This window comes from Hypomesus nipponensis, chromosome 11 (genome assembly GCF_054491055.1).
Source record: "Hypomesus nipponensis isolate SF chromosome 11, ASM5449105v1, whole genome shotgun sequence".
Lineage (NCBI taxonomy): Eukaryota > Metazoa > Chordata > Actinopteri > Osmeriformes > Osmeridae > Hypomesus > Hypomesus nipponensis.
Window position 1 is genome coordinate 9,776,968 of NC_140371.1, and position 23,667 is coordinate 9,800,634.

General features: G+C 43.7%; 1 protein-coding gene across 1 annotated transcript; it reads left to right on the forward strand.

Moving 5' to 3' along the window:
- The first annotated feature begins 15 nt into the window (after window positions 1-15).
- On the forward strand, window positions 16-15,070 carry xpo5 (exportin 5). The gene is made up of 33 exons (XM_084710206.1): window positions 16-233; window positions 903-1,024; window positions 1,159-1,231; window positions 1,326-1,463; window positions 1,684-1,866; window positions 1,976-2,002; window positions 2,149-2,334; window positions 2,464-2,540; window positions 2,637-2,678; window positions 3,673-3,769; window positions 3,920-4,003; window positions 4,169-4,294; window positions 4,381-4,471; window positions 4,600-4,728; window positions 5,146-5,261; window positions 5,373-5,528; window positions 5,659-5,700; window positions 5,785-5,874; window positions 6,006-6,205; window positions 6,285-6,384; window positions 6,580-6,761; window positions 7,137-7,237; window positions 7,416-7,512; window positions 7,635-7,770; window positions 7,910-8,008; window positions 8,093-8,139; window positions 8,236-8,336; window positions 8,429-8,488; window positions 8,587-8,681; window positions 8,782-8,889; window positions 9,093-9,230; window positions 12,050-12,220; window positions 13,629-15,070. Exons 1-33 carry the CDS (start codon window positions 132-134, stop codon window positions 13,776-13,778), a joined length of 3,666 nt encoding a protein of 1,221 aa, XP_084566332.1. The 5' UTR covers window positions 16-131; the 3' UTR covers window positions 13,779-15,070.
- The last annotated feature ends 8,597 nt before the right edge of the window (window positions 15,071-23,667 follow it).

Sequence of the window (23,667 nt, forward strand, 5' to 3'; positions counted from 1 at the left end):
TGCGTAGCACGTTGCACAAATGAACATGCTGAGAAGATTTCCATGCGCGTTCAGAGTACTATTCTGCAGGTGTTTTGCATAGTGTTGTACCTTTTCACCTCATTTTCTTAGCTAAGAAGCTAATTGAAACCATGGCTGAACCTGTGGCTGCGATGTGTGATCAGCTTATCAAAGCTGTGAACGTGATGATGGACGCAGAATCAAGCCAAATATACCGACTGGAGGCCCTAAAGGTAGCCAATTTAGCTAGAACAGTGTAGCATGCAAGCTAGTGTGTGTTGCTGACTTGTTAACGCCAGCCCGTTATCTTTGTGAATTAATTGAGTAAATGAACCACATTTATCCCATAGTTTGAAGTAAATGCAATTAGTCTGAGTACGTTGAACATATTTAGTCAGATGTTAATAAAAGACCCAAACTAGTTTGCTTGCCAGATGTTGCAACTTAGGAATCTGGTTGGCTAGCTATCTTGCTAGCTGGGAAGTATAACCGTTGCTGCTTTGCTAGGTTATCCTCCAGGTCTCAGGGAATTCATTCATTTATTTAGGGCTTTCTAGATGCCTTTGTTGGATGACGTGAACGTAAAACTGAATGAAAGAATAATATGCTTAAAATGTACTCATATACGTCTTTCATCTATTTGTCATCTGCCGGTGAACTTGCTAGCAACCCCCATTCATGACCGTGCGTGACTACCACACACTACCAGGCAAGGGAGTCAAGGATGGGTCACCTGTTAAGCTGCCTATTGCACTAATTTAGCTGACTGAACACTGACATTTCTCTATGAATGGAGATAGCATGACAACGCGAAGTGTAACTATCACTGTTTATTATTCATGCTTTGTTTCACTTCATCACCTGTAAACATGTCTAAAATCAAAATAAATATTTTCTCCTAGTTTTGCGAAGAGTTCAAAGAGAAGTGCCCATTCTGTGTCCCGTGTGGCCTTCAGTTAGCTGAGAAAGCTCAAACAGCAGTAGTGAGGCACTTCGGTCTACAGATACTGGAGCATGTGATCAAGTGGGTGATGCTTTAGAATTATTAAATGTACAAACCATTAACAAACTTACTGTATTGAAAGAAAGAAAAAAACATCTAAGGCCAAGCACATTCTAATGTTAAAATGTATTTGACATTCTTCTTTTTGAGAGCAGGTTCAGATGGAACAACATGCCACAGCAAGAGAAAGTCCAACTAAAGAACTGTGCCATGGGGCTGTTATCAAATGTAGGTCATTTAGGTGAAATGACAGTTAGACATGTTGACTATTGTGACTCCAAAAAAAGCAACAATAATAAAACTCTTATCCTTCTCCTTGCAGGGCACTCATCCTATTTTGCAGGAGCAGAGCCACATCAAAGATGTGCTCTCGCGCATTGTAGTAGAGATGATAAAGAGAGAATGGCCTCAACACTGGCCAGACATGCTCAAAGAGATGGAGACACTTACTAGTCAAGGGGTAAGCTTCTTGTTCCCCTTCAGAGCCCCGTGTGGTCACATATAAACATGAACTTAATAACCATGCAAACAATGAGGAAAAAAAAACGGCATTAAAAAAACGGCATTAAAAAACGGCAGCTGATGTACTGTATGCACGCCAGTTCATGGATGTAGTATGTACATGGTCATACACAGAATCATGTAGAGATAGCAAGCCAAACAGTGAATATGTCTCCTAGGAGGCACAGACAGAGCTGGTGATGCTCATCCTGCTGAGACTGGCGGAGGACGTAATCACCTTCCAGACGCTTCCCACCCAGCGGAGACGTGACATCCAGCAGACCCTCACGCAGAACATGGACAGCATCTTCAGCTTCCTGCTCACCATACTGCAGCTCAACGTTGACGAGTACCGTCGACTGGTCAGTCGTTGGCAAGCTCTCATTGCTGTCTCGATGAGTCGCTCTGCTTTGTGTTTTAAAGGATTTGCCATGACAGATTTTGTAAAACGATTTTTTTTTGTCTTCCCAGAAAAGAATACCTGGGCAGGAATTACAGGTAGGGTACAATTGTAATTAAACATACAATAATGTTGTATTATTGTTTATTATTATTATTGTATTAAACATTATGACTCTCATTCATGTCCTTCTTTAAAATAGACAATTATGTTCTATTCTATGTCCCGTCATCCATCCCATAAGGCCCAGGCTCACTGTCGGGTAGCCGTGGCGACCCTGAACACGTTGGCAGGCTACATAGACTGGGTGGCCCTGGCCCACATCACAAACGACAACTGCCGCCTGCTGGAAATGTTGTGCCTGCTGCTGAGTGAGGCGGAGCTGCAGCTGGAGGCAGCCGAGTGCCTGCTCATCGCCGTCAGCCGCAAGGTTCGAATCCGCCACAGAGCTAGGGAAGCTCCTGTGAGAGTAGTCCTGTCATGGGCGAAATGGGCCTGGGGTTATGCATTTCCTGTGTTCACTGTGGTGTCATCTTTCTGTGCCTGACGTGACTTTCAGGGCAAGTTGGAGGACAGGAAGCCGCTCATGGTGCTGTTTGATGATGTTGCCATGCACTACATCCTGTCTGCTGCACAGTGAGTACTATTGGTCAGGCCCTTCACCTGTCACCCCTACTCCTCTCCAAGTTATGTCCATGGCTGACCACTGTGTGTGTGTGTGTGTGGTTACAGGACAGCAGATGGAGCAGCGATTAGCAACCAAAGCCCCACACAGTGAGTATTTACACAATTGCTAACTTGCACTGTTGGCAAACTTACCAGCTAGCACAAATATGTCTATTAACCCGTTAATTAGTAGCGTCACATATATGTGATTGTTCAAAAGCGGGCCCCACAGAGTACCGTCACACATGTGATTCTGAACATTCCAACCGACTATTTTCCAATAGACAAAAACTATATGACAAATGCTATAGTATGGCTTCAAAAATTACAATTAGGAGGCTAACAAGTAACACTAGCAGGTAGTAGCATTGCTACGAGTATTATGCTAGGTTGCTAGGTAACGGAAGCTAACTAAAGCTAGCTAGCTTTCGTTTTGAAAAAATAACTCACTCTGGTGGCAGCGTCTGTAATATTTAGAACTCACTCGTCTAAAGGTTAAAGGTCCCATGGCATGCTGTTTTGGATGCTTTTATATGGGCCTTGGTGGTTCCTAATACTATATCTGAAGTCTATATCCCGAAATTCGGCCTTGGTGCAGAATTACAGCCACTACGAGCAGTCCCAGAATGAGCTTTCTTTAGGACGTGCCATTTCTGTGTCTGTAGCTTTAAATGCTATGAGGAGGAGAGAGGCAAGGCTAACTGCCATGCTTCGGTCGTTTGCAAACCATGATGTCTCTCAAGGAAAAAACAATATTGCGCTAGCATGGTCGTAGCTTATTTTCTCATTGGAAGGCCAAATTCTCTGGGCGGGCAAAGCAGAAAAAGGGGAGGTAACCTTTCCTCTTATGACGACATAAGAGGAACATTTTCAAATCGAAGCATTTGAGCTTTCCTTTTCTCAAAGGCGGAGAAGAATACCCAGGGATTGGTTTAAACCTATCAACATTTCTAGCCACTGGAGGACCAAAGGCAGGCTAGGGGAAGTCATTAATATTAAATTACCTCCTAAAGGGAAATTTTCCATGTCATGGGACCTTTAAATAGTAATGTGTGTTTTTTAAAGTGCTGTAAACTTTGTTTGTCGTATTTGTGTACCTCAGGTCTGACAGGGTGGGGGTGGTGGAGAGGCACTACACCTTCCTGAAGAGACTGTGTCAGGTTTTATGTGCCCTGGGCAGCCAGCTCTGTTACCTAGTGGTGAGTGGACCTGTACCGTGCCTGTGCTGCATGGATGATAATGTCGTTTTGAATAGGCCTACTGTAGAAGCTGCTATATTCACTGAACTTGAAGGATTGGTTTGAGTGAGTCACATCTCTGTTCCTGGATCTCTGGGCTCTTGTTCTCAGGGTTCGGATGTAGAGGTGGAAGTACCTGCTAATCTCAGCAAGTACACTGAGGCATTCCTGTCCTTCACCACACATCCTAGTCAGGTGAGTCACCGATGGTGAAATGCTGTACTGTAAGTCAGCCGGATGGAATGGCTTTCTCCCTATCTTGTCAGTGGTTATAGGAGAAAAGGTGACAAGGGAAACTAGAGAACTTTCCAGATCAGTTTTTGTCTTAACCCTTTACTCTCTCTCCTGTCTTCTCTACAGTTTCTGAGGTCATCCACCCAGATGATGTGGGGAACCATGTTCAGACATGAGATCCTGTCAAAGGACCCTGTCATTGTCCAGATGACCATCAAGTACCTGAGGGCCACCATGGTCAACCTTGTGAAGGTATCCCCCATAAGATGTTAGTCTTGTTGCATTGTTAGTACGAGTCAGTACTCTGGAGCAGTGTCTCTCTCTGTCCCGTCTCGTAGACAGGCTTTCCATCCAAGAACGACAGTCCAAGCTGCGAGTATTCACGCGTCGACTTTGACAGCGACGAGGACTTCAACTTCTTCTTCAACTGTGAGTGCCGTTTCTTCCAGAAGGCCTCAGCATGGATCCTCACTTTCTGTGCACCCACTTTTTTCTCGTTGGAGTATTCTTGTCGGCCACGTCGTCTGACTCCCTCTCTCCGTCCTCCATGTGTCCAGCGTTCCGTGCACAGCAGGGGGAGGTGGTACGGAACGCGTGCCGGATCGTTCCGCTGGAGACCTTCCAGATCGCTGGCGAGTGGCTGCAGTATCAGATCAGCGCTCCCATCGACATGGGGACCACCACATGTGAGTGCTCCTTTGCCACCCAGTGGACAGTTGTGAAAGTGCAGGAGCGTCCCCTGAAAGGCTATAGTTCACTCATTGTGAAGGAGATAGAGATGGAAATCATGCTTGCGTGCTTGCGGTGCATGCGGTTGGTTTCGGTTTGAGAGGGCGTAGCAGTATGAAACTTCATGCGGTCTGGGGGCAGTCCCTGTGGGCTCGAACAACATGTACAAAAGTCCAAAGAGCTAGGAAGTTTCTTTGTGTATTCTACATTCTGAGCCAACAGCTCAAATCGAGATGTACCTGTGAGGAAGGTAAATTCCAACCTGCAAGTTTATTTGCCATTTTTAACTAGCAGTCCAATGAGCCTGTCTGATTAATCGCAACCAACCCCTTTTCCTTTCCCCACCTCTTTCTCCTTCTCTGCCTGCCCTCTAGCTAAGACAGCAGAGGGGTTGTGCTCCATTCTGTCTCCATCGGTTGTCCAGTGGGACGCCATGACCTTTTTCACAGAGAGTGCTGTGGGGCAAATCTTCAAGAATGTTCCAGAAGAGGTATGAGATCGGAGTATTCCATGTCTAGATTTCTTTATCATGAGGGAAGGTCCTAACAATGGAAATGAGGATTACTGTCATGCTAACGTATGCTTTCTGCTTCTTTCATAGAACCTGCCTGTGGAGCAGGGTATGGAGCTGCTGCAGGCCGTGTTGAACTACGACACCCGGGACCCCCTCATCCTGTCCTGCGTCCTCACCAATGTCTCCGCCCTCTTCCCCTTTGTTACACACCGACCTCACTTCCTCCCTCAGGTCCTCTGCAAGGTAAGCACTACTTGGGTGAGAGTCTGGTATTTCATTTATTTAGAGAGAACAAAATCTGAGCATTGAAACACAATTTTGTGTGCGAATGCCGCATTCGCAGTGCATTGAGCCATCTTTTATTTCTCTCCAGCTTTTTGCCTCCATCACATTCGAGGTGGTCGAGGAGAGCAAGGTGAGCTGTTTTGAAGTTTCAAGTTTGAAAACATACAAAACGGACATGTCTGTGTCCCAACCTCACCCATCCCAACCTTTCCAGGCACCACGGACACGAGCGGTAAAGAATGTCAGGAGACACGCCTGCTCCTCCATCATCAAGATGTGCAGAGACTATCCACAATTCATCCTGGTAAGAAGAAGTAAATATGTCCCACTGCTGTTATAGTTGTTTTTTTACTGACTGGACCACCCACTTTCTCCCTTCTCATGAAAACCAAACCGAAATCCATGTTTGTGCCCTCACCCCTTCTCCTGGCACAGCCCTGCTTCGAGATGCTCTATAACCACGTGAAGAAGCTGTTCTCCAACGAGGCCCTGCTGACGCAGATGGAGAAGTGTGCTCTGATGGAGGCCCTGGTTCTCATCAGTAACCAGTTCAAAGACTATGCCAAGCAGAAGGCCTTCCTGGAGGAGCTCTTGAGCTCAGTGGCCGTGCGCTGGACCTCAGACGAGATGAGGCAGTACGTACACACACACTCGCGCGCACACACAACCCCTCTCTGTATATGAAGTGGTAACCTGCCTTTCTCTACGTGTCAGTGTTCTGGGGGATCCAGCTGCCTTCCTAGCCTTTGTTGGTGCTGACCAGCCGGTGATGGACCCCAGCGCAGAAGACACCACAGCCATCAATAGGACGCGGGTATGTCTGCATCCATATGCATGCCCTCAGTTTTGTGTTTTAATTGGGCAAATCTGTTTTTTAGTTGAGTGAGATAATCTTTCAACCCAGTTTACCCCATATCACACCCGGTTAGCACCAACCATTTCAAACGTAAGACTAAATGGCTAAAACGTTTCTTTAACCCTCACTTCCACCCCCCCCCCCCTCTGACAGCTGAGTTTCTGCATCTACACCATCCTGGGGGTTGTGAAGAGGGCCCGCTGGCCGACCGATCTGGAAGAAGCCAAGGCGGGGGGCTTCGTGGTGGGGTTCAGCCCCAGCGGAGCTACCATCTACAGGAACCCATGCACCGCCCAGATATTAGCCCTGCTGCCCAACCTGCTTGCTCTCATCAGGTACTGTGTGTGTGTGTGTGTGTGTGTGTGTTATAGCTACTTTCATAGGCATAAAGGAACATACATAATGTTTCTTCGATTAAACGCTGTGGCGTCAATAACACAATGTTCATTTTGGTGCGGCGTTTATTACACGATGTTCATTTTTGGTGCGGCGTTTATATGAGGGCGGCGTTTAATCGAAGAATTCTGGTACACAAATTGCAGGATCTAAAATAATCTCTGAACTCCACTGTATATTAGTGCACATCTCTATTGTTAACAGTAATCCTTGGCAAGTGCAAAACATTCCCAAGATGTGCAACACAATGGTGTTTGGAAACTACGTGTGGGAACGATTGTGACGACAATGTTGGTATCTCTCTTTCTGTGTAGAACCCATAACAGCTTGTTCATTCCTGAGAACATTGCTCGTCTGAGCGAGACCTTCTCCCGGGCCTACGAGGTGATGGATGTGGAGAAGAATGTGGTTCTTGGTAAGAGGGATTCTGTTTTACCCAAGCCTGTGTGTGTGTGTGGCAACCCACACACCCATACAGCTACTCAGCCTTTATAGTTTTTACATGTAGTCTGCTGTCCTAGTGTAGTATTTGGGGTTCCACTGTAGAAAACGTAATATAATTGTACTGCTGTGACCTCTGGTTTGACCTCCAGGCCTCCCTCAGCCCCTGCTAGATATTTACGACTCTCCCGTGTATAAAACCAACCTGGAGCGCATGCAAGGCTTCTTCTGCACCCTATACGACAACTGGTGAGCTTCACAACCTTGACATGTACTGGCCCCTTTCGCTCTCTCTGCCTCTATGTTTCTGGCACTGTGTCTCTCTTGTTCTTTGTCCCTCTCGTTCTCTCACTCTGCCTCTCACGCTCTAGCTTTCACATCCTGGGGAATGCAGGCTACTGTCTTCAGCAGGACTTCTACACCATTGAGGGACTAGCTCAACAGATAGTCGATTCCGCCTTCGTCTCTCTGGACTACGTCCCTGACCACAGACTCCGCCCCATGATCCATATCCTTCTTTGCGGTTGTCCCATCCAAGCAGTCAGTCACAATTAGCGTTTGATTTACATGGATAACCCAACAGCTATTGGATTCATTATCCAGTAGAAGCCAAGCCCATATTGTCCTTAACCGTGTTTGTTGTTTACGGGTGTTCCTGAAGCAACTGGTGCTGTCCTGCCCACAGCAATACTACGACTCTCTCCTCTGCCCCCTGCTGGGGCCTCTGTTCACTTACATGCTGCAGGTCAGTGGCATCACACACACACACACACTCACTTGCCATCACAGTCACATGATGTGTAGAATAGACACGCTTTTGTTTCTACAGAGACTCAACCTCAAGTGGCAGATCATCAATCAGAGGAGCACTGCGAGGTGAGTTAGAGAGTGTGTGTGAGTAAGCTTGAGGGGGAAAAGTGGAAGAGTGAAGTGAAGTTTAGCGTCCTTTCATCTATCGCCCTGTCTGTACAGCGGTGAGGAAGAGGAGGCTTGCGAGGAGAACCAGGTGACCCAGGAAATGTTGGAGGAGCAGTTGGTCCGCCTCGTCACCAGGGAGGTTCTGGACCTGCTCAGTAAGTCCCCCGCCTCTCAGCACACGCACACACGCACACTGTACTGAGAGAACCAGGTCTAATGCTGTGACACACCCCAACTCTCCCTACAGTGGTGAGTTGCATCTCCAGAAAAGGGCCTGAACCAGCAGGGAACAAAGAGGACATGGATGGTGAGTTCCTGTTTGACAGCTTTGTAAGGTGTTGGGGGCGCGGCCCTCCGTCCTCGGCCAGTTGCTTGATGGCACTCTGGTGGTGCGTGTGTTTTTAGACGAGGAGATGATGTCCACGGAGGCAGTGCCCGCTTCTCATGCCCAGCCCGCAGACGAACTGACAGACCTGGGGAAGTGTCTACTCATAAAGGAGGTAAGCACGTCTCTCTCTTTTTGTCTCTGTCTATCTCTTTGACACTGTCTCACATTCTCTTTGTCTCTCTTACACACTATCTCTCCACCCCCGTCTTTAGGACATATACATGACACTGCTGACAATTTCCTTCAGTTCCCTGTCCTGGAAGGACACCAGTAACTGTCACCGCACTGCTTCCATGGTCTGCTGGGCACTCCTACGACAGGTAGTGGCTAGCAACAAAAGTGTTTTTCCCTTTCTCTGTTTGTTTCTCTGACTTGGCCTTTCTGACTCTGGCTCTCATTGGAGGCAGTAGAGGGCCAGAGTCAGAAAGGCAAAGTGAAAGAAAAGAAAGCTTTCTGTCGCTCAGCCTAACAGTGACTCTGTTCACTCAGTCTGTGTCTGTCTTTGCGTCTGTCTGTCTTCCAGGTGGTGGCCGGTAACCTTCTCCCGGAGGCGGTCACATGGTTCTACACCAGTGTTCTGAAGGGTCTGCAGATGCACGGGCAGCACGACGTCTGCAACCTGGCTCTCACACAGCTGGCCATGCTCGTCTACGAAAACCTGGTGAGTCTCTGGAGGAACAACCCCACCTCAGCCATAAGCCCAACTTCTCACTCAGTGCGTGCCTGCGTCCATCCATCTGTAATAAAAATTACCCTTTTAATACAACCTGTGAATGTGCTCTTTACATGTCTTTGTCCTAAACATTATGGCAGGCACTATATAAACAAATAAATAGACATACACTATATGGCCAATAATACGTGGACCCTGCCCAGTAAATGAGTTGAAATTCTCATCTCAAAATTATGGGCATTCATATGGAGCTAGTTCGCAGTTAGTTTACTGCATTCACTTTCCGAGGAAGGCTTTCCCAGAGGTGGAAAAAGTACTAAAATATTGTACTCAAGTAAAAGTACCAATACTTTGATGAATTATTACTCAAGTACAATTGAAATTATTCACTTATTATACAATTATTTGTTATTAGTGCTGTCAGTTAAATGCGTTATAAACGGCGTTGACACAAACCCATTTTAACGGCGTCAATATTTTTATTGCAAGATTTTGGCCTAGCAAAGAAGTTATTTTCACATACTGTTGCAACAACTAGTAACATTAGAAAAACTACAACACCACACCGGATCTAGCTAGACCAGAAACAAAGCAACAGGCACGCCGCACACACTTGTTTGGGCTTGCGAGCCGGCCGAAGAGTCTTAGGCTAACATTACGTTTTACGTGCATGGCGATCGCGAGACGCCGAAATGGATGCCAATAAGATTCTGAATGGAAAGTTCACTTTTAAAAAGTTGCCAAGTGGTTCCATTGACAAGAACAAAGGGATCTGTGTGTTTTGTCGTTGTGAACGGAGCTATCATCGCAGCACGTCCAGTCTGAAATACCACTTGTTAGCCAAGAACACGGCTGATGCAAATTCTCCAAGTGAGAATGTTAGTGTGAAATTTTACACTACAGTATGCCAATGTTGTTTTCAATATAACATTTTTTTGTTGTTGCACAAAGCAAGCTGATCCACTTGTCCATGTTGATAAGAGCTTTAAAATTAGAAAAAATTATGGGACAAAAAGAAATCAAGGGACATTCAGAATAAATAAAAATGTTCGATAAATTGCGAGTGAACTGTGACATTAATGTGATTAATCGCAATTAAATATTTTAATCGTTTGACAGCACTATTTTTTAATATTAATTACAATTATTATAGAAGTCAGGTAGCTGAGCGGTTAGGGAATCGGGCTAGTAATCTAAAGGTTGTCGGTTAGATTCACGGCTGTGCAAAATTACGTTGTGTCCGTGGGCAAGGCAGTTCACCTTACTTGCCTCGGGGGGAATGTCTCTGTACCTACTGTAAGTCGCTCTGGATAAGAGCGTCTGCTAAATGACAAAATGTAAATGTGAAATTACCTTTCTGAAAAATAACAGTAAAAGTAATAAGTAGTTCATTTAAAATGTACTTTAATTAAAAGTTACTTAGTTACATTAAAAGGCAGGGGGGGGGGGTCTCCCATATAGTGAAAATGAAAAAGGGGTCATAAATCCAAAACTATTTTGTTTTTAAAGAAAAATCTATAAAAATGTATGCAAATCTACACAAATGCAAAAACAACATAAAACATGTCACATATGACATCTAAGACCCTTATAAATGTATAATGTGCAATCTTTGTACAGAACATCACATAAAACGTTTTCAAACAATCAATTGAAAGCGAAAGTACTATAGCCTACATTGTTAGTGCTGAGGGCCATCCTTTTTTTCTTCACAAACACAACAGTTAATAAGCACATCAAGGCCAAATCAAGTGTTTGACTCCATAAATGAGCAAATATTACCAAAATCTCGCTGTCAGGGACATTTCAGGGGAAAAAAAGCAAAATACTCTGATGGCAGGCTGGGCGCTTAATGTCTAATACTTTTAGAGAAAAAAAATTGCTGTAGCCAAGAGCTAACACAACCAGGCAGTTACAGAGCTATACTCTGGGGGCATGTTCATGAGCCTCCACCAGGTTCACACCCCAAGAGTGTAGCGCTGCAGCTGGCTGTGGCAACTCGAGCTATGTTAAACAGATTTTGTCCGGGGTTTTGTCCGTAGCGCCAGTAGGCTACTTGGTGACCTCGAGAAACAGATTTTCTTCCTTTCGGTTTTCATTAGTCAAAGTTTTGTAAAAAAATGTTTTACTCATGCAACAGATGGGATTTATAATGTAGCAAAATACCATACTTTACTCAAGTACATTTTAAATTAACGATTTTAAAAACTACTTGAAAAATACAAAATGCACAACAAAACTACTCGAACAGTAACGTGAGTAAATGTATTTTGTTACTTTTCACCTATGGGCTTTCCTATAGACTTGGAATGTTGAGGCGGGATTTGCTTCCATTCAGAAGGTTGGGTGAAAAGACCTGACTTACAGATGGCCTTAAAATCTATCTCTCAAGTGTGTTGGATGGTGTTTAAGTCACAGATATGTGTAGACCAGTCAAGTTTTCCCAAAACCAAACTCAATGAAACAGTTCTGTATTGACCTCGATTTGTGCATCTAATGCCATCTGCAAGCCAGGTCTAATCACCCAACATCAGAGCCCAACCTCCCTAAGGCTCTTTTGACTAATGGGCACAATTTCCCACAGACACACTCTACACACATATTAATGCCATTTTTTTGGGGGGAATGGGATATGCAACAAGCTCATATAGCTTTGATGGTCAGGTGTCCACGTGCTTTTGACCAAATAGCGTACACACACACTTTAACTAAGCTGTAGTTTCAGCTTCTTTAGACCGTACCGTCGCAGTGTGTCTTACTCTCTTGTGTCTGTATGAACCCGCTGATGTGCTGCGGTCTTCTCCTAGCGTCCTCGCTACGTCGAGCTGCGTGTAGTGATGAGTCAGGTCCCCGGCATCAGCATGGAAGCTCTGGACCAGTATGACCACAGGCTGCTGGAGCCCAACCCCGCTGCACCCAAAGTGGGGGACAAGAAGAGAAAAGACCAGTTCAAGAAGCTCATCGCTGGAACCGTTGGGGTACGTACCACCCTCCACCACGAGAGGGAGCTCTGTCTCTTCTCATGAGGAACCTGGATGGTTTGCTTATTTGGAATGGAACTCAAATAGCATACTTTTTATTTTAGTTCATAGGGCAGCTACCTTTACAAAGTACGTACTGTTGCCTTCAATGTGCATACAATTGGGACATACAATTAAGTCATAACATTGTGCCTTGAACTTTGAACCTCTTGCGCAAAATGTCAACGCTTTTGAAAAAGAACGGTTGCTGCAAAAAAAACCCTGCAAAGCTGACCAGCAACATGCATACTGTCAGAAGGCAACCAGAGCTCTGGTGTTGGTTTGTAATGTCTGTAGTTCAGTTGATGTATCTTCCACTATGCTGAGGATTGTGGATCAGAATAACCAGAGAAGTATGCTGATTTGCACACTGCAACATTTGACCAGATGCAGTAGGACATCCAGTTTTTTTTGGCCTACTGCATTTCACATACTATGTATGTATAGGGATAAATGTTTTTGCCATACTAAATAGTAGTGTTGTCACGGTACCAACATTTTTGTAATCTGTACCAATACCAGTGAAATGTCACGGTACTCAATACCATTTTAGATACAAAAGCGTATACCATTTTAGATACCAAAGCAAAAAACTAAAATAGGTTACTGAACATCTTTCATTTGTTGACAGTAACAGTAACCTTTTATATATAAGGCTGTAGCCTACTTTTGACATCAACAGCACATTAATACAATCACAATGTATGAATGTATATTTATATTGAGATTTGTTTGGTAACGCTGCTTGTCAACGTCTGACTCTGCATGGGTACCAGATAGACCCGGTTTGAGTACCAACTTGTTACCGGAGTACCGTTTTTTGTGACAACACTACTACCGGTAAATAGTATGTAGTATGGATATTGAGACAGGGAATGTTTACAAAGCTGCAAGTAATATTAAATACATTCAAATATGAGAAACGGCACACCCAATTTCCTTAATTTCCTCCAATTTGAGTTTCATTGGCTGTGCATTTGACAAAATAAACCAAGGAGAAAATGCTACCTCACCAAAGGGGATTGGCTGGAATAGGATTGCTGGAAATTGGCTTTAAAGTAGTGGCCGCTTAAAAAAAATTATATATATATATTATGTATTTATATTGACATTCCACTGGCACTGAGCTGTCTGTGTCAGGGCCTCATTTGCTTACACATATTAAAAGTGGTCAACAGTTATTTTCTCTCTTGCCTATTGTACCTTTTTAAAAGGACAGTTCAACCCCCAAAAAAGTTTCCTCTTAGTTTAGTGCTCTTTATCTATTTAGATTATCGCAAATATTTTATTCTGTTGGTTTTAAAATAATCTCTATGATGTCATGGTCTTTTTTCTGTTCAACTCTTCTTTTTTGTTCTCATTCCAGAAAGCTCTGGGCCAGCAGTTCAAGAAGGAAGTGCACATCAGGAACCTCCCGTCACTGTTTAAGAAGCCCAAGCCAGAAAAACGGGACATTCTGGACAGTGAGACGGGTTGTCTGGCTGACCTCTTTTCTCCACAACAAGATGATATCTAGGACCAGTGCAGCACAACATACCTCAGAATGAACAAGGACACAACACACATCCCATGACTAGATAAGCTAACCCACAGATGATTTTATACCTCTGACCAATTTACGTACTTTAAGAGTACAAAGAAATACTATAAAATAATGGAGAGAGTTAAATCACAAACTTTTGGCAATATGCCAAGAATCAGAAAGGCCAAACGCTACGAAAGGTTACAAATTTCAAGTGTCTCAAATGGTTAGCGTTAGTTCTGTTAACATTGTATTTACATAGCACATTTCTTCCTCTGTGTGACGTATTTAATTATATATTTTTTCAGGGCATTTTTGCTTTAATGGGACAGACACAGTAAAGAAAAAAAAAAAGGCAGGAAATGTTGAGAGGGAAGGACCTGTATGAAATGGCGTGGGTTCGATTCAAACCCGTGTTCCTGCGGTACGGCCTTAGCCGACGTGGTGCGCGCCACTGGGGTGTCCCTGTGTAACGCATTTAGCCTACGTTGTGTTAGCGTAGCTCCACTACCTCAGCTACAGTAGTGCTAAACCCAGCCATGTTGTTCCTCTGGCCTCACAACGACATCATCAGTTGAGTCAAGACATGATGGATTTGATCAACTGCTCATTGGGATCCCATGAATGACTAAGATGACCCTTCTTAGTCCACCCTGCCTGTACAAGACTTTGAATGGTTTTGACTAACTTAAGGAACGTTTTGGACAGTACCGACAATAATCGCTTGGAAGGTCTAGTTATTTTCCACATTCACGTGTCTTGTTTTCACAGTGCCGCTCCCAAATAGGATCAATTGAGCAGCATTACATTCCTCTTATGTGAACCCCCCCCCTCGCCAGTTTCCAGAGGGTGTTTTATTGTTGTAATGAGTCCAAATTGAATGCCACCAGTGTGTATGCCCCCCCAAAGTTATGATTGAGTAATCTCAAATGAATCATTGCGATGAAACTGGTGTGCACTTTCTGTTAAGGTGGTAGGCATCAAGCTTTGATACATTTGAGGTGGTCCTCAGGTTTTCCCTTCTTGTAACTGGTGATTTTGGATATATTCTCCCTACTGTTTTGGGAATAAAATGACAAATGAATTTCTGATAATATGTAATTCTCTTGAGAACTACCTGTTAACCTCCACCCTCTGCCCTGTTATTGATTGTTAACGTGGCCATTTTGTATTACAGTTATTCAACACTAAAGACAGAGATCTGTTCTTGTATAGGTGACTATGTATTTAAACTGTAGTGCTGTTTATATTTTGCCATTCTTAAATAAAAGAGAACTTGGAAGTGGTTTTGTGGGATAAGCATTGTACAGCAAACTCATGCCTGCCACTGCTTAGTGTACTGTTAGTTGAGACAAGCTGTAACATACAAATATAAGATTATCCTGTTACAATAAGCACCATATAGTCCATTGTCTGAAAAGAAACACAAATGGAAAACATTGATAAAATAGATCATATAGAATTTTCTGAAACATTAGTTTTCATTAATGGAAAGATTAAAGTCTGAGTGATGTTGACTTTATTCCACCTCAATAAGGATGTCTGGAGCAATCTTTGATCCATTACTTTATTGAACTAAGAGCAATATAAGTTTTGTATACGTAATATTTTCAGTTAGCAAATAGTAGGCAACTGTTTCAATCACGATCCCAGCTTATACTGCCAGAGTGACGTTGTTTGAAGCAGCTTGTTTAAAAGGGGTTTCATTATTAATTAAATACTATATGGTTAAATGCTTAGAACAGTAGAAGGGTAATATTAAGTCATAATTTAGTTTACACATTTTTACACAGGATTGGCCTTGCATTGTATTTTGAAGAGTAAATAAGCACCAACAAAGGTATGTTGTATGCTTTTTAATCTATGCAATCTTTGATAGTAAGTATTTATAAATACGAAAAACTGACATATCAGTTGAAAAAGTACATGTATGAGGACATTTTATAGTAGTTTAATAGATTTGGATATAGTACAAAAACATTCCCCCTAGAAGTACATAACATATTACAAGAGGGGTACACACAAACATTAATACATACAGACATACTGACTACCACATATTACATAAATGGAATGTACAAAACATACACATACATACATACATACATATGCACAATAATTAAAACAAGTATAGATGTGTGTTCCAGTGTTTCCAGAGTTGGGAGGTATATCTGGTATGTGCAGGGTTGGTTAAGGTGGTTAAAATTGTATTCTTTGACTCTGTTAATCAGTACATAAATCTGTACATAAAATTCCCTCAGCACAGCATGGAAGATGGGAACATTATTCGTCACAAACAAATGGCTAGCAACGGTCCATCTTGGACACACAATTTTTTGTGTGTTAAGACTGTTAACACTCAATAACTACCAATTAAGGAATAACTGGGAAAAGGTATACATTTGGCATTTAAACAAAACAATTAACATTATAATATATAAAATGATAATTTAAACCAGCAATGTCAAAGCATACTCAAATCACTTTATTGACATGTTAGTTATTGGAAATCAGGTGTGCCTCACACAGTTTATTTAGTTTACCCAACTCCTGAGTCTGGTTTGACTAGCTTCACTCACTTATTCTTGAGAAAGAAAGAGAAGAGAGAAAAGACTATTTGTTATTGTCATTAAATAGTTCTATGAAGCCTAATCACCGAACCAGGAACCTCGTTTTGTTGTTTTGGTCACAAAAGTACCAACTATAGTCAATACATTTTCAACAAAGAATGTTCAATCAAATTATTAGGTAATGGGCTTCTACAACATGTCACACAGAGCCAGCTTTGCCGTGCCTCTCAGCGTGTGTTCTGGCAGCTGGAAGCACTGGGCTATCATGGCAGGCACATGGCTGGAGAGGGAGACTCTTATCACGGCTAACCTACTGGCTGCTACCCTAGCCTAGGCTCCAGAAGGTCCCTCAATGGGGGATTACAAGCATTTTCAGATTATGGCTCAGAAAGACAAAACTGTCTGCTCCTGTGACCCCCTTTTCTCCTGCTGTAAACACACAAGAGACACACATGACCCACAGATTCTCAAGCATGCAAGGAGAAGGGGAAGGATTTGAACCAAAATAGGACTGTATGTCATAGTCTGTTGTTCATAATGTTACTCTCTGCAATTGTGAGCCTCTGCAGAAATCTTTTTTGATTTCTCTTTCTTCTTCGGTTATGCAGACATTTGGCATTTTTTTACGAACTGATACTGGTGATTTTTTTTTTGCAAAAAATCATCAGCAACGTTGAAAAGCAGTTAAAATGTGTATTAAAATTGGATTCAGAGAGAGTGTGCAGGAGGAGGGTGGGATGGTTGTGCCTGGTAGGGGGAGGGGTCCCAATAGCTTGTCTGGGCTGGGCTTTGATTACAGTAAACTGCGCCGTATGGATAAACGCCCCAGACAAAAAAACACACGCATGCACACATCCTGTCACACCCCAGGCCCTCATACAGTGCGCATAATGTCTCTAATGACTGATCTCTTAATAAAACCAGACAAAACATAAAGAATTGGCCTGGAACTCATGAATGTCACGGACTGTGCCAGAAAGATGGTGGTAGGTGGCCAATGTTTGTTTCTTTGGGATAATTCACATTGAGGTGATAGCACCACAAGGTCCTAGTCCTTTTGCCATTCCGCCCCACCCACCCACCCTCACTCCACAACCCCATTTCCCCACCTCCTTTAGCCTGGACAGCAGATGGTGAAGGGTTAGGCTTGAAGCCCCCCCATTTCTCATCCTCTACCCCACCCCAACCACCCCTCCTTCACCCAACCCACTCCACCCCTCTTTGTGTTGCCGAGGAGTCCCTCATGTTGAAAGGCGAGCTCCCAGTTGCCCCCTCCTTCCCTGGCTCTCTGCCATTGGCGGGGTGCAGTCAGGTGTCCTAATGCTTCAGTTAGGGGAGGAAACTCTGGGTAATCTGCCCATCGCGTGCCACCGGCCAGGGCCTGGCCTCTTTGTGTCTGGCCCTCCCTCTGATCCATCCTTCTCTCTCTCTCTCTCTCTCTCTCTCTCTCTCTCTCTCTCTCTCTCTCTCTCTCCCTCTCTCTTTCTCTCTCTTTTTCTCTCTTTCTCTCTCTCCCCTCTCTCCCCCCCCCCCCCCCTCTCTCTCTCTCTCTCTTTCTCTCTCGCTGTCCTCCTTCAGTTTCTGTCTCCTGCATCTTGTCCATCTCTTCTGTTTCTCCCTCTAAGCTCTCCCCTCCCCTGTCTATCTCTGAACCCCCACTGATCTGTTCAGATGCTCTGTTAATGCCCTGAACTCCTCTTCAATGTTTTCGAAAGTTTTCCAAAATTTGTTTTTTGCTTCCCTAATTTACCTCTTAGGAACCTTACCTTCATCTTACCACATTAAATCCTTCCTCAGTCTTTTGTATGCGATCAATTTGAGTAAAGTGCATTAGCTGATGACTTTGACCTACTATGATGGTGCAGGTTGGTATGACGTTGTTGCATAACCAGAAAGGGTCATTACCATCTGAACCCAGATGATCCTGTGAGGAGCTGTAGCAGGGCCACCAGGTCGTAGGTCAGTGCACACCATTAGCTGTGTTGTCATGGCAATGGCTGCTGGTCATTCTGTTAGGGATAGCTTGAGCCAAAATTCAAAAGTTAGATTTTTTCATTTTAAAAAGATTTTAAGGCTATCTAGAATGGACTGAACAAAACATCCAAACATAGTATATATGTGAGTATATAATCTTTTATATTGTTTTACTGAAGTCTAACCTGACCATGTTTCCAATTTTTTTTCCCTATTTACAGTAAATGACAAAGATCATATCCATTTTTTATTTACTATTTACGTTCTGGATTAATTGAGTTTACAGTGTACACATCCATCCTCCTTCCTCGTGTGACAGGGTTTGTCATTACGTTAAAACTAAGTAAAAACAACGTGTGTTTTTGTGTGTGTGTGGAGGGGGGAGGGGGCGACACTTCCTGTTTGTGACCGTTGGAAAGCGTTTCCTCGCAATCAGGAGCAAGGAGGCAGAGAGGGAGGCAAAATCAATACCTCCAATATACCGTGTAGCCAATGGAATGAGAGAATGATTTATGTAGGGATGGCTACACCCCCAAATCAGATGGGATTTGTGCTGGGTGACCAGATGAGGGGAGGGTAGAGGTTAGGGTGGGGAGGGGCTCAGAGGTCCAGGAGAAGAAATGTAAAACCTGAAAACCCTACCCACAGGGATTACTCACTGAAGCCTCTCTACATTGCTATTTGCATATTTTTCATTTTGACCGACGTGGCTTACAAGAAGTACTTTTGGTATGTAAGGTCAGTTCACATACTCGCAGTCATCCTAAATGGAGTATTTTGTGAGAATAGGTGACATCAGCAATCACAGTGCTAGATCATGCCCATACATTTGTAACTGTAATGCCTACATGTACAGTGCATCCGGAAAGTGTTCACTTTTTCCACATGTTATGTTACAACCGTATTCCAAAATTGATTAAATACAAATAATTCCTCTAAATGTTGAAATCTGCAAACCTATAAAAAAAAGTATTTAAAAAATCACATGTACAGAAGTATTCACAGCTTTTGCCATGACACTCAAAATTGAGCTCAGGTACATCCTGTTTCCACTGATCATCCTTGAGATGTTTCACAACTTGAGTCCACCTTTGGTAAATTCAGCTGTTTGGACATGATTTAGAAAGGCACACACTTGTCTATATAAGGTCCCACAGTTGACAGTGCATGTCGGAGCACAAAACAAGCCATTAAGGAATTGTCTGGATTGTATGGAGGCACAGATCTAGGAAAGGGTACAGAAAAATGTCTGCAGCATTGAAAGTCCTAATGAGCACAGTGGCCTCCATCATCCGTAAATTGAGGAAGTTTGGAACCACCAGGAATCTTGCGCCCGGCCAAACTGAGCGATCAGGGGAGAAGGGCCTTAGTCAGGGATGAGACTAAGAACCCGATGCTCACTCTGACAGTTCTCCAGCATTGCTCTGTGAAGAGAGAAGAACCTTCCAGAAGGACAACCATCTCTGCAGCACTCCACCAATCAGGCCTGTATGGTAGAGTGGCCAGACGGAAGCCACTCCTCAGTAAAAGGCACTTGACAGCCCGGCTGGAGTTTGCCAAAAGGCACCTGAAGGAGTCTCAGATCCTGAGAAACTAAATTCTCTGGTCTGATGAAACAAAGATTGAACTCTTTGGCCTGAATGCCAAGCATCATGTCTGGAGGAAACCAGGCACCGCTCATCACCTGGCCAATACCAACCCTACAGTGAAGCATGGTGGTGGCAGCATCATGCTGTGGGGATGTTTTTCAGCTACAGGAACTGAGAGATTAGTCAGGATTGAGGGAAACATGAATGCAACAATGTACAAAGACATCCTTGATGAAAACCTGCTCCAGAGTGCTCTGGACCTCAGACTGGGGCGAAGGTTCATCTTCCAATAGGACAACGACCTTAAGCACATAGCCAAGATGACAAAGGAGGGGCTTCAAGACAACTCTGTGAATATCCTTGAGTGGCACAGCCAGAGGCCAGACTTGAACCCAATTGAACATCTCTGGAGAGATCTGAAAATGACTGACGCTCCCCATCCAACCTGATGGAGCTAGAGAGGTCCTGCAAAGAAGAATGGGAGAAACTGCCCAAAAATAGGTGTGCCAAGCTTGTAGCATCATACTCAAAAAGACTTGAGGCTGTAATTTCTGCCAAAGGTGCTGCAACAAAGTATTGAGCAAAGGCTGTGGATACTTATATACATGTTATATTTTCGTTCTTAATTTTTGCAAACCTATTAAATGACAAACAAACCTTTTTTACTTTTTCATTATGGGGTATGGTGTGTAGAACTTTGAGCAGAAATAATTCTTGAATCCATTTGGGCATAAAATGTGGAAAAATACTTTGCACTGTGAATACTTTCTGGACGCACTGTACATGCATACATACACATACAAAAGTTGATGTAGGAAATGCAATAATAGTGAGAAACTGCTGGGCAAAGTAAACGATTGAAAAGTATTTTTCCCTCTGTTTTTCTCTATATCACTCTTCCTCTCTTTTTCCTCTCTCTGTCCTCCTCTGTCTCTCTCCATTTCTCTCAGTATTTCTGTTTCTCTCTCGCATAGCCTCTTTCTTTCTCTAGTTTCAACCACCCCATGTTCTCTGATTGCCTCGACTTTAATCCTAGACTAGAGGCAGAGGGAGGCGCACCCCCCGCCCAACACACGCACACACGCTCACACACACACACACACACACACCAGGAGTCTAGCAGGTTGTGGACCACCAGCCAGAAACAACATATGTCTGTCTCTTCTGCAGATTAATGGGACTGTGTTAATATTAACGTACAGTCAGAGAAAGAGGGAGGGGGTGGAAGGAGAGAGAGAGAGAGAGAGAGAGAGAGAGAGAGAGAGAGAGAGCGAGAGAGAGAGAGAGAGAGAGAGAGAGAGAGAGAGAGCGAGAGAGAGAGAGAGAGAGAGAGAGAGAGAGAGAGAGAGAGAGAGAGAGAGAGAAGGAGGGCAACAGAGATCCTGGAAGGCAGACGGAGGAAGAGAGCGGGACCACGAGGCAGGGAGAGAGCACAACCATGTGTAAAAAGAAGGGAGCAAAGGACCGGACAGCGGGTGAGGTAAGAAGGCAGAGAGAGAAATATAAAGAAGAAGATCAACCTTTGTAGAACAATAACGAGAGCTGGGTCTGTGCATACGAGTCTCTGCTGGGTGAGTGTGTGTGCGCGTGCGTGGATGTGTGAGCGCCTTACTGCGGTGGCCCCACCTACCTCTCTACCCCAGGAAGGAGACACAGTCTTGAGGACTAGGGGGAGGATCCCCTGTATCCGCCACTGGCAGCAGAGACACACACACGCGCGCCTCAGTGCAGGAGCAGTCTGTAAAGAGGTCTGCTGGATAGTCCATGGCATGTTCTGCAGGTGTCCTCTGGTTACTTGGATTCTCTATAAGGTATGATATTCATGATTTCTTTCCTATTCCCTTCATAATATGCTACTTCTCTTTTCTTTTACTCTCTCTGTGAGGTGCTCCTTTTGGTTCAAGATGCGCTTCCCCCCTCTCTTGTAGTGTGGCTTGTCTAGGGGAGACCGAGATAGAGAAAGAAAACAGCAGAGCGTTTGTGTGCGTGTGTGTGTGTGTGTGTGTGTGTGTGTGTGTGTGTGTGTGTGTGTGCATGCAGCGGTTGTTTACATACATTCTGTACCATGGAGGTGGTTTCTAACTTTATTAGAATGGAGCCTAGTCTAAATATCCACTAGTTTGGTTTGACTTGTGATGTATTGGGTCCAACCTTTATTAACATATAGACTGTGTAAAATACATTTTGTCTGGTGACTTTAACGGATCTCCAATATTTTCTTCCCCTGTAGATCAGTAGAGACTATTGCAGATATCTTGGTCATAAATCTTTTTAAGGTTGTTCGTTATCTATTTATCTGTAAGGGAGAGAGTATTAATTATTTACCTAATGATTGTGATTAACGCTGCAACCGCTGCAACAACACAATATATTGGTGTGTGTTTGTGTGCCTAGGGTTCTGTAAGCTGTCATTGCCACAGTTAAGCAAGCGAGGCAGTTTGTATAAATACAAAATGTTTCTACTAATATGACAAAATTCCACACAGTTCAAATATTCTTATGTGGGATGTTTTCCTCACTATCCGTACTAAAAGTGATCTATACGACCGCTAAAGGCCAAAACATTGGCTAGTTAATTGCTTCTACACATTAATCCATTCCGACCCATCCCTATTCCCATGTTTGTGTGTGTGTGTGTATGTGTGTGTATGAGGGTTGCTTATATGTGGCATGCTGGCAAACTGACGCAACTGTCTGTCCCAGGTTTAGGTCCAATGCAACAAGCTAGAACTACATTACAGAACATTTGGAGACTAAAAATACTCCCCATAAATGTTTGATGGCTAAATGTCTTATTTTAGTTTAATATTGAATGTTCACACAACTAGTCTCAAATACAGAGCTTTTGAATTATCCTGGCAAAGCATGCCTATAGATGACTAAGCAAATGTGTTAGTGTCACAGTAGTGGCAATAATTGTTGTTTCACACATAGCATATACAGCTATATATTTACTGTTGCCTGTTGGATTTGTACCTCTTGCATTTTTTTTTCTTCATATTTGACATTATGAATTAGTACAGGCCAACAAGGCCAGCACATTTTTCTGTGTAATGTTTGGTTGTTTTGTTAATGGTGTAAATCCTTTGACCAGATCATCTCACTATTTATATTACCACAACTACCGCCATTTGTAAAAAGAAAAAGGAAAGACAAAAGACCACAATCTGTCCTAGAAATAGTCTTTCTCGCCACCTCTCCCCTTTTCTCTTCTCCTCTCTCCCTCTTTTTGGGTTAAAGCTGTTCCCCCTTTTATAGATCCATATCGACCCAATAATAGTATTATCTGTGTAGCGTGTGTTGCTCTGAGGGTCACCCCTCAGGTCTCTGGTGGTCAGCCCTCGGGCAAGGGGGTTGGTTGCAAAGTGGCCAGTAAGACTAAAGCAGTGGTCATCCTTCAATCTCCCTCCCTACACACTAGGGACGGCAGGAGCCAGAGGGTAATAAGTTTAACCTCTCGAGGATAGGGGTTAAAGAGTCAAAGGTCACCCAGAAGGCTCAAGGAAAAGGGGATGCACCATCAATCACTGGCACTCCTGCATAATGTGGTGCTCTTTGATGACACATGCTGATATTGGTCAACTCCATGTGCATTGGATTACTTGGGTGTTGCTGCATGATACTGTAAATATTCAAGAGATAAACATTTGCTGTGATTGTAGATGAATCCATCAGTGAAGAATAATATAATATACATTTTGCTGGCAAACTATCGAGCTGTGGCAGGGATATGTATCTGAATCACTGCAA

Excerpts from the sequence above, each read along its gene's own strand:
- xpo5 (XM_084710206.1), top strand. The coding sequence starts at position 132 with ATGGCTGAACCTGTGGCTGCGATGTGTGATCAGCTTATCAAAGCTGTG. Across the intron at positions 2,679-3,672 it reads AGCAACCAAAGCCCCACACA|GTCTGACAGGGTGGGGGTGG; the intron begins GTGAGTATTTAC and ends TGTGTACCTCAG. Across the intron at positions 6,762-7,136 it reads AACCTGCTTGCTCTCATCAG|AACCCATAACAGCTTGTTCA; the intron begins GTACTGTGTGTG and ends CTTTCTGTGTAG.